Here is a 17395-nt window from a genome sequence, read left to right as displayed (position 1 = left end):
CTATTGAAGAATGTCAATGGCTTTCGACAGCCACTATAAGTCCCATTTACTAGCATTTGATTTTTGCATACCACAATCACAATACTGCATTTAGGCCTGACGAGGCACCATTAGGCAATGCATAGCATCACAATTTGGTGGAATGGTTTGGTTGTCAATGAATGGAATGGATACAATGACACGACTTTATTCGTAGATTGGTTGGTTTTTATGGAATTGATTTAAACACATGCTAGAGCTCTTACGCCTTAAAAAGGTAGGCCTCTCCATTGTACATTTTGTTCTAGAACTTAATGTTTTTACCTACATGTGTATTAGAATTCCTACTTCTAGTGAGGTAGGACTCTCCATGATATTTACATGTGGAACTGACCCACCACATATTACTTTGCTATCGTTATGTACAGCTGAAGTTAGTTGCTTTTGTTACCCCGGGGTATGTTATGGAATGGATTATGAGAAGGTTGAAACTAACATTTATGGTCGTGTGTGCATGATATAGCAGGTCAAGGCAACTGAGTCATGGACAAGTGGCTGACAGCAACTAGCAGGACATAGAATAATCCAATAATACATAGGGTTTTTAGTTAGTTCAATATAAAGTTATTTTATCCCCAAAGTGGAATGTAAATAGCCTCATTCATGAGCTGACCTTTTTTATCAATGATATAAATGTATGCCTAAAGGAAGCAGCTCACTCTAGGAATGGGGGGATGATTGCACCCTCTCTCTCTCTCTCTCTCTCTCTCTCTCTCTCTCTCTCTCTGATCGTGTGCGGTCTTGATTACGTGCTATGGGATTAGTCAGGTATGGATATTTGACGTTTTATGGTTTGTATTATGTTATGTTGAGTATTTCCCAGGGCTCTCTGTGCCTTCGTTTGTAGCAATTTGGACCAAGCCTACTTCAACCAATGCACATGCAAGGAGAAAGATGAGATAAGTAGCATTGTACGGGAACGACCTCTTTATGAAGTGTATTTTAAGTAGTAATATTAAAACGTACTACTACAAGTTGGGTACAAGTCATTAGGTTGAGCTCAATTGTCTGCATACCACATGAAGGTAAAGGGCCACTATGTGGAGTGGGCATATGGGAGGGCCAGGAACCACTAAAATGGGGAGGAGAGATCTTGAGCTATAGGAAAAAGGGAGAGTTGCTTTGGATGCTAAATAAGAATCACCAAATACAAGGAAGAGGACCAGAGGTGACAACTTTGAGGGATTGCTATAACAAGTAGTGGCTGCAGCTCTTGGATGGGGAACAACCTCTAGTTCAAGGGGAGGACTTACAGAGTGTGGAGAAGGAAGAAGAGCAAGGGGTTTTTCTCAGAAAAGCCATCGAGCAATGGGTGGAAAAGGAATTTATGGTTAGTTTGTACTTGTTTATGGTTAGTTTATGCTTATTTATGGTTAGTTTATGTTAATTTGTGCTTGTTTATGGTTAGTTTAACTTAATTTATGATTAATGTTAGGTTAATTTGTGCTTATTTATGGTTAGGTTACTTCTAGTTTATGATTAGTATATGATTTATGATTAGTATATAGTTTACAGCTAGTTTGCATTTGCAATTTAGGTTTGTAGTGTAGCTTTACGATTTGCAATTAATGTTTAGGTTTAAATTTAGGTTTTGTGGTTTAGGTTTAGGTTTTATCGTTAATCTACTTTCAATTTAGGTTTAGGCCTTGCGGTTTAGGTTTAGGTTTTTTCCAAGAAAACCTCATTGTGGTTACGTATAGGTCTAGCAATCTAGGTTTTCAGATGGTTCAATTCTGCCATGACACAATTATCTGCTTAAGCCAACGAGAGGAGAGAGTCACAAGAGCAGCAGCAAGCAACCATGGTTGATTCCGCCCTATACGGCATCTCGCAGGATTCCGTCCTTTGCGGCATGTCGCAGAGGAACTGCGTGGTGTTGGACTCACTGCATATGATATGCCAGAGTGGAAGAAGGATGCACTATTTGGAAAGCCACCCACATTTGGCCACCTGTCAAAGCCATCAAAACAGGAGCAAAGAAAAATCCTTTCCATTTACTGCAAGTCTCTCCATGCCAGCGGCCAAGGGAAATAGCAGCACGTGATGCTGAGGTCTGTCTCACTCAAGCAAACCCTCCCATCACACAATGGCTCCTGCTCAATTTCACAACAGCGCAACCCTCTCAAGTTCAACAGGGCTGTGCCCTGCCCTCTCAAACGCCAAGTGAGCAGCGTGAGGACAGGCAGCTGCAGGATATGCGTTCCCTTTTTTTTCCGGGGCGCCCCGGGGGGGGGGGGGGGGGGGGGGGGGGGGTTGTGCTGTGTGAATTTGAAAGCCTAGAAATGGCGCCTACAGGTGGGATGGGTGTGGGCAGTCTGCACGAGCCTTTAGCAAATACTGTCATGCTTGTTTGCCATGTATGAAAAGGTGTGGTGTATCCATCAAAGCACACAATGTGCTAGACAAGGTTTCTATCTAGAATCTTGCCTGTTAGGTTGCTCTCAATATATACAGCGTAAAGAAGCTCTAGATTGTATGCATCAGATGAAAAGTGAGGGCCTCTCTGCAAATGCGATCACCTACCCTTGCATCTTTAAGGCATCCGACAACATGCAAAACGTTGAAATGAACCCAAAAAAAAAGGATGAGATTGTTAGTCAGGGATGTGCATTGCAATGCTTTGGTCAATATCCATCCCAAATGTGGTGCACTTTTCAAAGCAGAAGGTAAAATATGCTTGGCATGGGCATGGGTAAGTAGGTATGGGCTTCTTTTAACGATTGCATAGCAAGAGCTCTTATCCAAATGTGATCACCTTTGCTTTTTTTCATTTTGAAGATATTGGGTGTTTTGCAAGTCGATGACAAAGATTTCTAGTTAGAGACTGCTAAAACAAGATCCAGTGGGAGGGCAAACAACTTCATCATGAGATTTTTGGTCAACGTTCTTTAAGAAAGATGTGCTTTGCAAAGCTTTGGTCAACATGTATGCCAAATGTGGTATACTTGCAAGCACTTTGTTCAAACACTTTTGTTAATGTGCTCCATGCATGTAGTCAGTCAGGTCTAGAAGTTGAGGGCTAAACGTATTTTGATAACATGAGGAAAAAATTATAGTAGTGCATCACTTGCATGGTTGATCTCTTTGGATGTGCAAGGATTTCTAAGTTCTAATAGCAAAACTATGCGAGAAATCATGATGATGCCATCGTTTGACCATCCTCACATTTGGTCTACTCTTCTAGGTGCTAGTCAAAAATAGAGAATTGTGAATTTTGAAAGGCTTGTTTGCCCTTTTCTTACATCTAGATGGATGTAATGCTACAAAATATGTGTTAATGATGGAGTTGTTGGGTTGATGTAGCTGTTGTTTAGTGCACTATCATATTTTTCCCTCATTTTATAAAATATGTTGTGAGGAATTGCAGGTAGATTGTCTTCTCTATAGCTCAGTTCACATTTTTAAAAATTATTGAACACAAACAATACATGCAATCCAAACATACTTTCAAGAACAGCCCATCAATTAAATGGACTTTCTACACTTGGTCATGTGAGTCATAGGCCTCAACCATGATGCTCAATTGTTGCTTCAATGGCCTTGCAAGCACATGGATAGCTAGTGCCAAACCTTTCCTTGCTTATTTAACCTTTTCCAACTTGGCAAAGGACTCACAAGACAAAAGTTAATATTGGTATAAGAGGCTTGTAGCCTTTTACCTTCAAAAAACCTATAGCATCTCTTTGCTATTTCCACCACCCCCTAAATGGGCTTATTTACTCACTCAAACTTCCCATATAGCATCTTTTCCCCACATAAGTTATTTGAAAGCTTTCCACACATACAAAACATCAAGCTTTTCAAGTGGCTCGCAACACACTCCTCAGCTTGACATAATACCCTTTTGCAATTAGAATTTGCATCCCATGTAGGCTCTTAGCCCATAACTTGATAAACTCTTGCTACATGGTTTTAGCTCAACATTCTAATTCTAGAATCTCAAGATACATAATAAGCTAGCGTTGTCTTCAACTTCAACATTTTGGGCCTCCAAAACCTCTCACACTCACACCAAAATCAAGTCTACCCACCACTACCACTTAGACAACACAGCTACCTTTTTCCAATTTTTAGCATTTCTCCACATCAAGAGTGAGCCATCTTGGTCATCCCCAGACTTTCAAAAGAAGGAAGAAATTGGGGATCCTTCCTTGGCTTGCAAGCATCTCTCTTCCATATATATTCAAATGCTTGGTCTTCTCATCAGCATCAACATGTGAGTATGCATTAGTGGATAATACAAGTTTGAGATTTGCATTTTATTTTAAATTAGCCACGCTTAATACAATCTTCAAATGGAATCAATGCAAAGGAGATTTCATAGTAGAATGTGTAGCTATACTTCATCAGTGAACAGCCTTTCGACTTTTGATTACTTTCCAAAGTAGGCTTTGGATTTTGGAAGTTTCTCACATGATATTTTGGTTGTTATATTGTTACACACCCACCTTTTAGAGAATGCTTTTGGAGTCATTTTTGCAGAACAATTTTGAGGTTATTAATAGAAAAGTTATCTCTCTCTCATTCAATCATGATATCTTCTTCATACAATGTGCATTTCTCTCTCATGATTTCTCATGTTCTCTCTCTAGAGTGTTTAGATCTTATAATGTGCCTTGTATGTGTGGTTGGGGTTTATTGCAAATAATTGGCTAGAATCTATTGACTTTGCCAAAAAAGCTCTATAACAAATCAAAATACTCTATACTTTTTGGAAAAGCTCCCCATATTAACACCCCCCATGTAAGGTACTAATCATAGTATATATGTTAGTTAACATGGCATGTATGCTACTGATCATGGTGTTGGTGCAGCCAAAGAGTGTTGATACTAAAAAAGGTGGAAAGCAGTGTCAAGGGAGTTTACAGGTGTGTGCCAGATTGTTAGAGTGGGAGTGAAGGCCCATTGCACGGGAAGGATTTCATGATGTGTATGACTTATCTGGTTATGCACGGCCGGGGTAGGGATATAATGCTTTAAAAAATCTTTTTCATGTGAAAATCTTCTTAGGCCATGCAAGGCAAATTGGGCAATGAAGGCCATGTGGTTAGTGGTAGAAAGGAAAGTGGATGAGTGACTTTTTATTGCATGATGGAGGTCAAAAAATCCCATTCTATAAAACTTTAGTAAAACTCGTTTCTATAAAAACAAGCCATTATGAAGAAGGAAAAGGCCGTTTACTATATTTTTGTGTCTCATGCACGTAGGCTAATTCCTTACCAATTGAGAGATATCTCAAATTTTATAATCTACTATTTTTCAAGCTACATGTAGAACAGGGAAGGAGAGAAAGTTTTGAGAGATCCATTTTGTGTATGCTCCACCATAGCCAATCACTTGGTAAAGAAGCAAGCTTTGATTGCATTGTCTCTAGCATCATCTCTCCCCATCCGTTCTTTGCTTCTCTTCTCTTTTACAATGGTGTTGATGTGTGTATTATATAAAAAAATTTGCATCTCACTTCCTTCCTTCTACCATGCACCAATAGTGCCTCCTTTAGCTTACAAGAACCTTGCCACCCACTAGCCTACTCTTATCACTAGCCCTATATTGAAGTCCCTCATTTTGCCACTAGCTCATAGAAACTAGACATGTGTTTTTCAGTATTCTATGGAAGTTTTGTTTCAGGGCATATCTTGTTAACATTTAATAGCAAGACTAACCTATCTAAGTAAGCCCTTCAAGTTCTCTAAACTTCTTTGAGATCTTGGCACAACAAAGTTGGTTTGCGAGCTAGCTTATTAGCATCTTTTCTTGCCTTTTTACAGATCTAGCATTTTACTATCTTAAAGGAATTCTCAGTAAGCCTCTCAAACTTATCTTACCCCGCCCTTTGTAGATTTCCTAGAACTCCATTGACTTACCTATTGCAAGTTTTCTCATTTTCTAGAGCTCCATTGTCTTACCAAATACAATTTTTATAAATTTTGCTTCACCTTGCTTGGTGTAGATTTTCTCATTTGCAACTTAACTCATCTCCCTCTTTTAGAATACTCCTTGGTGCCCTTTGCAATATCTACTTCATTGCAATTTGAATCTTTATGGTAGGCCCCTTAAACACTCCACATAGAGCCCTCTAAGGTCGCCAAATTTAGTTTTCAAGTCGCCCTTCTAGGGCTCTCAGAGTAAAAATTCATTTTATGAAACCTAAACCCTTTTTCCTCAGATCTCTAAGTGTGCTATTGGTTGCCTTGCCCCATAAATTAGGACATTTACCTAGGCCTCCTATAATTGGATATGATTTCGGAATATCAACACCACCCTTGCCACTAATTTGTGGTTTGTTGATAAACCTCTCCTTGCTCCCAAGAAAATAAACCAATCCCATTTCCAACCTAAAAAATTTACCCTTACCCATAGACATGACCACAATCACAAGCTCCCTCCCTTATTTTTATTCAATGTTTCTTTGTTATTATAGTGCTTTCTTTAAACCCTTACCTTTTATTGCATGGATTCCCCCATCCCTTTGTCTTGTACTAGAACTTCATCCAAAATTATTGTATTTGATCCTAGCTTGTCTCTTACCCATTTGCCTTTATCTCTATTTTTTTGGGAGTAATCCTATGCTTGGCCTATAAATTTTTCACAAACCACTCAAGTTTAACAATATAAATTATCTCATTCTTGACAAGCTTTTTTGTTTTGCAAGCTTTGTAAACAAGGTATGGCTCCAAGAAATGAGGACAAAAGGTAGTGGAATGGAAATAAAGGTTGGTTTTAAGAAAGTTATTTATTTTATAGCTTGAACTTCAATTTATATATTGACCAAAACAATGGATTTGGACATGTCTTGTAACAAAAAAAGATTACTCACTTAGATCTAGACATGTGCATCAAACTTTGCATAAGAAAGCGCAGTTTAGGTATGGATACATCGTGGGCAATGATCAAGATGAGGAGTCAAGACTCAGGAGCAACAAATTACTGCCATGCTATCACTGAGTGCCCCAACTATTATCTCCACTAGAAAAAATGTAAGCCAATTACAATCTGAGAGGCGTGATACCACTAATCATGTGGGGGTTGCATGGACGGCTTCTTGGACAATCACTTGATTTGGGATTGTTAAGTGATGTATTTTAAATTTTCTTTGTGAAATGAAATTTCTCTCCTCCATTGATCCCTTTGTGTAGTTCAATTCCTAATGAAGCAATACACACAGTCTCTAGCCAAGCTAAGGTATTTCATGATTCCTTTGATAGCCAAGGTTATGTTGATGAATTTTTCCCTTTCTTGTTGTCCCTTACTCACCCTAGAAGCTCTATCTACTTTAAAGTGACAAAACTAAATTTTCAGGAGTGGGGGCTGAATTATGTTCTCCAACATGAGATATTTGAGACAAAAATCAAAGAAACAATGTGGAAGGATCTCAAATTTAAAATATTTCTAGTTTGGGATGGTAATCATCATGTGGAAGCATGGATGTCATGCGTGCATGAAGGTAAAATGATTTTTAAAACACTCAAAATGTTTTGATGTATTATAGAGAGAGAAATGTGCTAACATTTTTTGTATTCGTTTATTGCTAGCTTGGTCACACATCCCCTCATGCCATGTGCATGTTAGGTCTCAATTTCTGGTGATTGGCAAGAACCAAGAAGGAGAGTTGCTATTGGCTATGAAATCTTAGAAAGAGTAAGTACAATTAATTTCATTTTTTAATAAATGTAATTGATAATCTTCATTACAAAATGTGTGGTAGTTTATATATTGGTGCGCACAAGCGTAACTCCTACAGTGTGACATGAAATATTTATATTTTGAGTATTTGGATTGGCTGGCAAAAACTAGAGTATCTGGATGAGTATCTAAGGAAGTGGATGCAATGGAATTTAGCTTAGAGCAACACACAAGAGAGCAATGGTACAATTCTCTTGTTAGTGTGAGAGGCCAATGTGTATGGAAGGTAATGTTGGGGCTCCCAATTTTACTAGTTGTTTAGCTTAATAGATGGAAGAAATTGAATTAGTTGATTTTCAATGCAAAATTTCTTTGCTCTAAATATCATTTTTTCATTTTAGCTTTAACACTCAAAGTGAAGTACCTAATGTTAGATTCTAGTTGGTTCACTCCTATGTAGAATGAGGGGTGTCATATGGAAAGGATAAACCGTTGTGGGCTAAGATGTGATTGTGATTAATTGTAAAGAAATATTTCATTGTGTCTTTTGAGTGGAGAAAAGCTCGCACAAATAAACCATTTAGCAATAAAAACTCATTGTAGTAAGCTCACATAAAAATATCCCCCTTGTTACACTACTTTCCCAAAATTTGTTGCTCCTACATGACCTTGTCCTGTGTCTTGAGATCAAAATGGATGAAAGACTTCTAGCATATTCATCCCACTTGGAAACTCAATCAAAGCATATTCAAAAATGAAACCGAACCAAATCTTATGCTTACTAGGAGGTTAAAAATAGCTGATAGTTAACCAGGGTCAAGTGCACTTTTCAAACTTGAAAGATACATTACCCCAAAGTCCATCCTCAAAAGGCCCAGTCTGTCGTTGACCTATTAAACACTAAATGAGAGATAAGTGAAAATAAACCACTATTTAACAAGATAACCCTAGGTGTTGCCTTGGTAATCCAAACCCCTTGTTTAGTTTTTTCATAGAAATTACTTGAACTATCAGTTACGTATGATCAACATAGTCTACCATGTCACCAATAGTGAGTGTAAGCAATTTGGTAAGTTGAACTTATCCACTACCCCTTGGCAGATTAGATTGAAAACTACTTTTTGTGAAAGTACAAGTGTGAAGAGGTCAACCCCTAATCCTGGGATCAAGAAGAATCTTTTGTCTGTATCTGCACTTTCTAGACTTTGTCTTGTAGTCAATTTGTGGATGGCAGATGTACAATATATGATCTTAGTTTTGGTGATGAAATTGTTGCATACGTTATTTTATGACGTGGGCTGTATAAGCTCACTTTGTATGACAAGTGCGGGCAGAATTTTGCAAATACAGTTGTGGATTCAAAGGCTATTTCAAATGCAAAACTTTGGCATGCACGTTTTGGTCATCTGAATTTTATCAGTTTTCTGCATTTGCAGAAATCTGATATGGTTGCTTCTTTGCCACCTCTTGAAGCACCTGTCAAACACGTTTGTGAAGGCTGTATTTTGGGTAAGATGCACCATTCTAAGTTTCCAAAGGATAGTTCAATTAGGGCCACATGCAGGTTGTGCATAGTGATGTTTGTGGGCCCATGCAAACTCCATCCTTGGGCAATTACCTTTACTTTGCGACTTTCATTGATGTGTACTCCAGGCATGCATGGATATTTCCACTTAAAGTTCTGTCAGAATTAATTTTTGTGCTTCAAACAATTTCTGGCTATGGATGGAAATGTCTTGAAATGTACTATGGGCACCCTCCGTTCCAATTGAGGGGGGGAGTATACGTCTCATGAATTTAATGCATTTCTGGCTAGTCGTGGGATAAAACACCAATGTACAATGCCTTATACTCCTCAACAAAATAGTGTTGCTGAGAGGAAAAACAGGTCACTTACGAAAATGGCACAATGTATGGTCAAAAGTTAAGTTGTGCCATATTTTTTTTGGCTTGAGGCCATCATGTGTGCCACTTATGTACTAAACAGGTGTCCTACAAAAGCTTTTCAATCTATTACTCCATATGAAGCATGGCATGATGCGTGTTTTTGGGTGTTTCGCATATGCTTTGGTGCCACAAACATAGTGCAGAAAATTGGATGATAAGGCTGTCAAATATATTTTCGTTGCTTATTGTTAACTGAGCCGACGTCATTTAACAGAATTTGCTAAAGATTGAAGCCTTATGAATGCACATTGAAGATGAATATGAAGAAGCTATGAAGATTAGAGTTACATACTTTTCACTTTTTTCCAAAATGGCCATGTATTGTAATTTGCCAATCTATTTAGCCATTGTGATAATTGTAACGTGTTACGAAGTCAATAAGAGTTCCAAGATGTAAAGAATAGGTTAGCTAGTGTATCTAGGTTGAAGTCTCAAAGGTCTTGGATGCCGGACATTACACATTTTAGACCTTGCTAAGGTATAAAAGCCAACTTTGCAAAGTTTATTATTAGCTTTTGGATAATAGAAATATAGCGTGAGCTAACACGGCACTCACTTCTCTCCTTCTCTTGCTTCCTACTCCCTTCTCGATTGTCACATTGCAGTGCAGTCTGTTGCGTTGTTGCAACCGTAGGTAAGAGCTCTACGCATTGATGTAAACACTTCATGGTAATCTGTAGCTTTTGGCATCACTGATTTGCAACCTAATTTCATCATAAGTAGGAATTTAAGCTTCAAAATCATAAAATAAGTATAGGCGGGGTATTGGGGCATCATTGCTAAGCATTTAGATGCATTCTGGGTAGAAGACAACTAGGTCAAAAATTCACTGCTGTTAATAATCACGATTTTGTACTTGAACTAAAGTGAGATTTGAGACCATAAGCATGTGTGTTTAGGTCTTATAAACAAGTCTTAAAAGTTTCGTAACGTTTAGATGTTGTTTGATACTGTAACGAATGTGATTTATTTGTCGATGAGCGATTAGTGTAGCTTGAGTTAGATGCGAGTTCTTTGTTGTTTTCCAAGAGATTGACAACCCCTTGTAGCCTCTGTACATTAGTCAAGTCAGCTTCGTCCCATGGATTGACAATTATATTCGTGGTTCTCGCTATTTCTGCAATAAGATAGGAGTGAGGTTAGACACCCGTCCCACATTTGGCGCCGCTGCTAGGCACGAATAGACCTAAACTAGGGAAAACAAGAGCGTCTTGTATAGTTGTCCATTAACTTCCTCTAGGTTCACCTAGAGTTAAACTTTCTCTTTAATACCGCATAGCTTAAGAGTGTCATCTTTTGCTGTGTAGAGGTAGCTTGGAAGTAGATTGTACTTGCTAAGTACCTTGTAGGATTAGATTAGGATTTTGAGGATTTTGTAGGTTCACCTAGAGTTAAACTTTCTCTTTAAAACCGCATAGCTTAAGAGTGTCATCTTTTGTTGTGTAGAGGTAGCTTGGAAGTAGATTGTACTTGCTAAGTACCTTGTAGGATTAGATTAGGATTTTGAGGATGATTATTGGACAAGACAAGTCTTAAGATCAAAGCTCAAAAAACCATAAAAAACAAGAAAACCAGTGTTTGTGGATACTTTCCACAACCCAATTGCAAAATAACCTAGGAGTAGGGTAAGTAGAATTCGAGGTGAGATCTCAAATCATTGCTCACTCCAAAAGAATTATCTATGAGTTGTTTATGTGAAGTTGCAGAATTTCAGGTCTATGGCTTGAAACAACACCAAAAGACTATCAACGAGTGAATCTGGCTCACGATTATGCTTTAAAAATTGTATGAACGAGTGGTGGGTAAGCTTAAGGATGTATTTGAGATAAATTTTCAAGAGTTTGGAAAAACTCATATTATTTACTTTTTCTTGATATTTTAGGCCAAATTAAGTTTTAACTTGACTCAGAGGCTTAAAATAGATCATAAAAAGACTGTCCACTGTAAAAGTTAAAAAAAGTTTTCATTTTGATCGGCCAAAAGTAAATAATCGCGATTATTTACTTTTAGCTCAAAAATAATCAAGGTTGATACCATAGACTCTATGCATGTGTACAAACATCTTTTGTGAAGGCTCGTAGAGTTTGGATCACAAAACAGACCAAAAACTTGACAAAAACACAAATCTATACAAGTTGTTGAGAATTTGTGTCTTGATGAATCTTGTTCAAATTTGGTGAGACTTGACTCAGAGGCTTAAAACTTGTTGCAAAAAGTGTTCATTTTAGGTCAAAAGTAAATAATCACATTTTTTGCATTTGGCTCAAAATGGATCAAGGTTGGTACCACAGACTCTATGCATGATTACAAAGGCTCATAGACTTTGGATCATAAAACAGACCAAAAACTTGGTAAAAATTGAAATCCGTAATGCTTGTGAGAAATTGTGTTTGACTTGATGAATCTTGTTCAAATTGTGTGAGACTTGACTCAGAGGCTTAAAACATGTCACAAAAAGATTGAGTGTTGAAAAAATTACAAAAAGTGTTCATTTTAGGTCAAAAGTAAATAATCGTATTTTTTTGCATTTGGCTCAAATGGATCAAGGTTGATACCACAGACTCTATGCATGATTACAAACATCTTTTGTGAAGGCTGTTGGAATTAGGGTTGCAGAGAAACACACACAGCTTGGAGAAGACGAAGGAAGATCAAGGTACACAATAGAGAGAGTGTTACTTAGTGTGCAATGGAAAGATAGATAGCCCTAGAGTGATGGGCGTATATACAATGCACGGGGGAAAAACCCTCCTAAAGAGGGAAAAAATGCCCCGGCGGTCCTAGTGTGTTCACACACATCACTACCACATGTATATGGTAACAAATCCCCCGTGGAGTGATGCGGTGAACGAGAGCTGGCACATGAGTAAAGGGAAGTTCCATGCCCTGAGGACAGGATCAGTCCACAAAGGGGAGTACTCCCAAAGCTTTGCGGAAAGCTTCAAGCTTCTTACGAGACAATGCCTCTGTGAAAAGATGTGCAAGGTTGTCCTGTGTTGGCACATAAGCCAAGCTGATCTCTCCTGCTGAGAGCCTCTCCCTGACATAGTGGTAATGCACCTCAATGTGCTTTGTGCAAGCATGAAAAATTGGGTTCCTCACAACTGCCAATGCGCTCTGACTGTCAGTGTAGATAGTGTTGGCAGTGTCCTGTCCAACACCCAAATCATCCATAAGGCGTCTGAGCCATACACACTCAACCGTAGTTGTGAAGACTGCCCTGTACTGAGCCTCACAACTCGAAGTGGCCACAGTAGGTTGCTTCTTGCTCAACCATGATATACATGAACTCCCAAGCATGAAACAAAAACCACTTGTGGACACTCTCGTGTCAAAACAACCAGCCCAATCTAAGTCCGAAAAAGCATGTAAGTCTGGTGGCAATGATCCCCCCTTGGGATAAAACAAGCCAAGATGTAAAGTGCCACTAAGGTAGCGGAAAATCCTCTTGACAGCCTGCCAATGCTTAGACCCTGGGCTATGCATAAATCTGCTGACCTGTGAAACTGCAAAGTGAATATCCGGCCTTGTGCTGCATACATAAATGAGGCATCCAACAGCAGTTTGGTAAAGAGTGACATCAGCAGGATCGCCAACATCATGTAGACTCAACTTCAAACCTGTTTCCATGGGAGTGGCAATAGGTTTGCAATCCTCAAGTCCAAACTTACATAGCAATGTCTCTATGTAACTTTTCTGACACAAGGCAATACCACCATCACACTGCTTAAACTGTATGCCCAAATAATGATGCAACAGCCCCAAATCTTTCATCTTGAAAGTAGCATTCAAATCAGCCTTAAATTCAGCAATATGTCTCTCATTTGGTCCAGTGATTAGCAAATCATCAACATAACGAACCACAAAGAGAAGTACATCACCCTCATACTTTACATACAATGTGCTTTCTGTTGGACTATTACGAAAGCCTTGTTTGACCAAATGAGTGTCAGCTTTCTCATACCAAGCACGAGGAGATTGCTTCAACCCATACAAAGCCTTGTTACATTTGCACACTTTGTCCTCTTGTCCTTTTATGACAAAACCGCGAGGCTGCGTTACATAAACTTCCTCAAATATGTCACCATTCAAGAAATCAGTAACAATGTCTAATTGATGTACATCCCAACCAAAATGAGATGCCAATGCACATAGAAAATGCACACTAGTCATACGACAAGTGGGAGCAAACGTCTCTTCATAATCTATGCCTTTTTGCTGTGCATAACCCTTTGCAACAAGTCGAGCCTTATGGCGATCGATCTCACCATCCGGCTTGCGTTTCAACTTGTAAACCCACGTCGTACCAATGGCCTTTTTGCCAGGAGGCAAATCACATAAAGTCCATGTGTCATTTTTTATAAGTGCATCATATTCTAATTGCATGGCAGCCATCCAATTTTCTGAATTTTGTGCTTCATCAAAAGTCAGAGGCTCCTCAACATCATGTAAGCTAGACACAGCCAAAGCATAACAATCTGATGCATAAGATGCATGGCGAGAGCCTGAACGAGTACAACTAGACAAAGGTGCATCCAATTTACTATCACGCAAATGTGCACCAGCCATTTTGGCAAACCCCTAGCCTGCTCATTTTCAGCCCTTTCCTCATCAAGTACGTCATGTACATCTGCATCAGTAATAGGCTATTCTAAAACATTTTCAGAAACCCCCATAGGCTGTACATTTGCCTCATTGGAACTTACATTCGTATTTCCACCATTGAAAAGAGGCAACAAAGTGTCATAAATGTCCTGTGAGCTTACATTACTGTCTCTAGTACATGATAGCAAGGGCTGAACAGAATCTTCCACAAACACTACATCCCGAGAAACCAGAATACGTTTTGTTTGCAGATGATACAACCTGTAACCTTTGCTTTCAGCACTATAACCAACAAAAATACATTTGACAGCCTTATCATCCAATTTTCTGCGCTGCACTTGTGGCACCAAAGCATATGCCAAACAGCCAAAAACACGCATGTGCTCAATAGAAGGTTTTCTATCATGCCATGCTTCATATGGAGTAATAGACTGCAAAGCTTTCGTAGGACACCTGTTAAGTACATAAGTGGCACACATAATGGCCTCAAGCCAAAAAGAATGCGGCAAAGCTTGACTTTTGACCATACATCGTGCCATTTCCGTCAGTGACCTGTTTGTCCTCTCAGCAACACCATTTTGCTGAGGTGTATAAGGCACTGTACATTGGTGTTTTATCCCACGACTAGCCAAAAATGCATTAAATTCATGAGACATATACTACCCCCCTCGATCTGAACGGAGGGTGCCCATAATACATTTCGAGACATTTTCAGCCATAGCCAGAAATTGTTTGAAGCACATAAAAACTTCGGACTTCGCTTTAAGCAAAAATACCCATGCATGCCTGGAGTAATCATCAATGAAAGTCACGAAGTACAGGTAATTGCCCAAGGACGGAGTTTGCATGGGCCCACAAACATCACTATGCACAAGCTGCAACCTGCATGTGGCCCGAACTGAACCATCCTTTGGAAATTTAGAACGCTGCATCTTACCCAAAATACAGCCTTCACAAACATGTTTGACAGGTGCTTCAAGAGGTGGCAAAGAAGCAACCATATCAGATTTCTGCAAACGCAGCAAACTGGCAAAATTCAGATGACCAAAACGTGCATGCCAAAGTTTTGCATCTGAAATAGCCCTTGAATCTGCAACAGCATTTGCAAAATTTTGTCCACACTTGTCATACAAAGTGAGCTTATATAGCCCACGGCACAAAAGGCCAGATGCAACAATTTCATCACCAAAACTGAGATCATGAATTGTACATCTATCATCCACAAATTTGACTACAAGTCCAAGTCTAGCAAGTGCGGATACAGACAAGAGATTCTTCTTGATCCCAGGTACATAAAGTGCATCAACAAGTGTGAAGGAACTTCCATTAGCAGCAGTGAGCACAATCTTTCCAACTCCCTGAACTGGATAAGAGGCGTTGTTGGCACAAGTTACTGAATTCCCATGAGGGGCTGACTCGAGAGAGGTAAACAATTCACGATGTGAGGTAATGTGCTTTGTAGCACCACTGTCGAAATACCACACATGTGAATCTGCAGCAACTGACAAGCATGCATCATGGACAGCAGGATTGTAAGTGCACTCTGCACTAAAAGCCCATTCTGCATCAACATCAACAACACAGTCTCCTTTCACAGAAGACTCAACAATGGTTGCATTTGTAGTGGAACCAGCATTTGGAGTGGAACCACCCTCTTTCTTCTTAGCCTCTTTGGACTTCAACTTAGGGCACGACTTGATCAAGTGATCATTGGCTTTACAATAATGGCAACGCATCTTCTTTTTGCCCTTATCATCAGAATTTCCAGACGAAGTGCTGCCAGCAGAAGCATTAGGAACATAAGTTTTGCTACTCGCAGCAGAACCATAAGAAGTGGTTGCATTACTGTTACCACCCTTTTTTTGAGAAGTAATAAAAGTCTGTTCAACTGCACGCTGCCTAGTCCTTTTTTTTCTGGAAAGTGACTCTTGCAACAGCAATGTGCATAATGCATCAAACTTGACAAATTCAGGATTTCCTTGGGTCATCAGTCTCCAAGTACTAGCAAAAGTCTGGTAGGAATCTGGTAAGGCATCAAGAACAGTCTGCACAAGGGAACTGTCTGAAATGACTTCACCTACAGAAATAAGCTTCTCATTGATATCCTTGACACTAGCAAGGAAAGTGTCCATATCATCTTCCTCATTCATAATCTTCGACTCCAGCTCTTTACGCAGCAAAGCAATTTTAGCCTCATTGCGGCTTGCATAAAGACCTGCTAAAATATCCCAAGCCTATTTTACAGATTTTGATGAGCGGATGTGAGGAACAATGGTGCGCTTCACAGACAATGCAATCAATGCATGAGCCTGCGCATCCTTAACATCCCAACGAGCTTGTTCTGCCGTAGGCAAAACAACTCTAACAGCTGCAATCCTTGCAGCAAGACTTGCAACATCCTCAACATCGCCTACATCCTCAGAACCAGGACATACATCAATGCCCTGCACAATGTTCCAGACACCCTTTGACACAAGAACATGCTGCATCATATAAGCCCACATAGGGTAGTTGTCCCCATCCAACCTATCCTCAGCAACAAACATCTTGAACACATCTGTGTTGTTGTTGTCAGCCATGGTAAATGTTGCACCTGATGTGAAAACTGCCCAAAAATAGGAGAAACGGATCGGGAACAACCTGTGCTATATAGCACAAACCGCAGAAGACTATAAGGCACCTGTTATGCACAAAACGGCACTGACAGAAATTCTGCACAAAATGACGTGAACGCTCGCCAAAGCTCACTGAAATCGGAGAAAGTGAGCAGGCATGTGCTGGAGCAGCTGGCGACTAAGCCCGGGAGTACGTGACCTGCTCTGATACCAATTGTTGGAATTAGGGTTGCAGAGAAACACACACAGCTTGGAGAAGATGAAGGAAGCTCAAGGCACACAATAGAGAGAGTGTTACTTAGTGTGCAATGGAAAGATAGATAGCCCTAGAGTGATGGGCGTATATACAATGGACAGGGGAAAAAACCTCCTAAAGAGGGAAAAAATGCCCCGATGGTCCTAGTGTGTTCACACACATCACTACCACATGTATATGGTAACAAAGGCTCATAGAGTTTGGATCACAAAACATACCAAAAACTTGACAAAAATTAAAATCTGTACTGATTGTCGAGAAATTGTGTCTGACTTGATGAATCTTGTTCAAATTGTATGAGACTTGAATC

The 17395-nt window shown here is 39.5% G+C and overlaps 1 protein-coding gene across 1 annotated transcript; it reads left to right on the top strand.

Moving 5' to 3' along the window:
* Window positions 1-793: 793 nt before the first annotated feature.
* Window positions 794-7770, top strand: LOC147423905 (uncharacterized). Its single transcript, XM_086501528.1, has 5 exons — window positions 794-807; window positions 863-950; window positions 1241-1369; window positions 7339-7483; window positions 7572-7770. Exons 1-5 carry the CDS (start codon window positions 794-796, stop codon window positions 7670-7672), a joined length of 477 nt encoding a protein of 158 aa, XP_086357654.1. The 3' UTR covers window positions 7673-7770.
* The last annotated feature ends 9625 nt before the right edge of the window (window positions 7771-17395 follow it).

Source organism: Adiantum capillus-veneris, chromosome 26 (genome assembly GCF_014529385.1).
Source record: "Adiantum capillus-veneris isolate H3 chromosome 26, ASM1452938v2, whole genome shotgun sequence".
Taxonomy (NCBI): domain Eukaryota; kingdom Viridiplantae; phylum Streptophyta; class Polypodiopsida; order Polypodiales; family Pteridaceae; genus Adiantum; species Adiantum capillus-veneris.
Note: the sequence above shows the minus strand (reverse complement) of the source record. Positions and strands in the feature narration are given on the sequence as shown.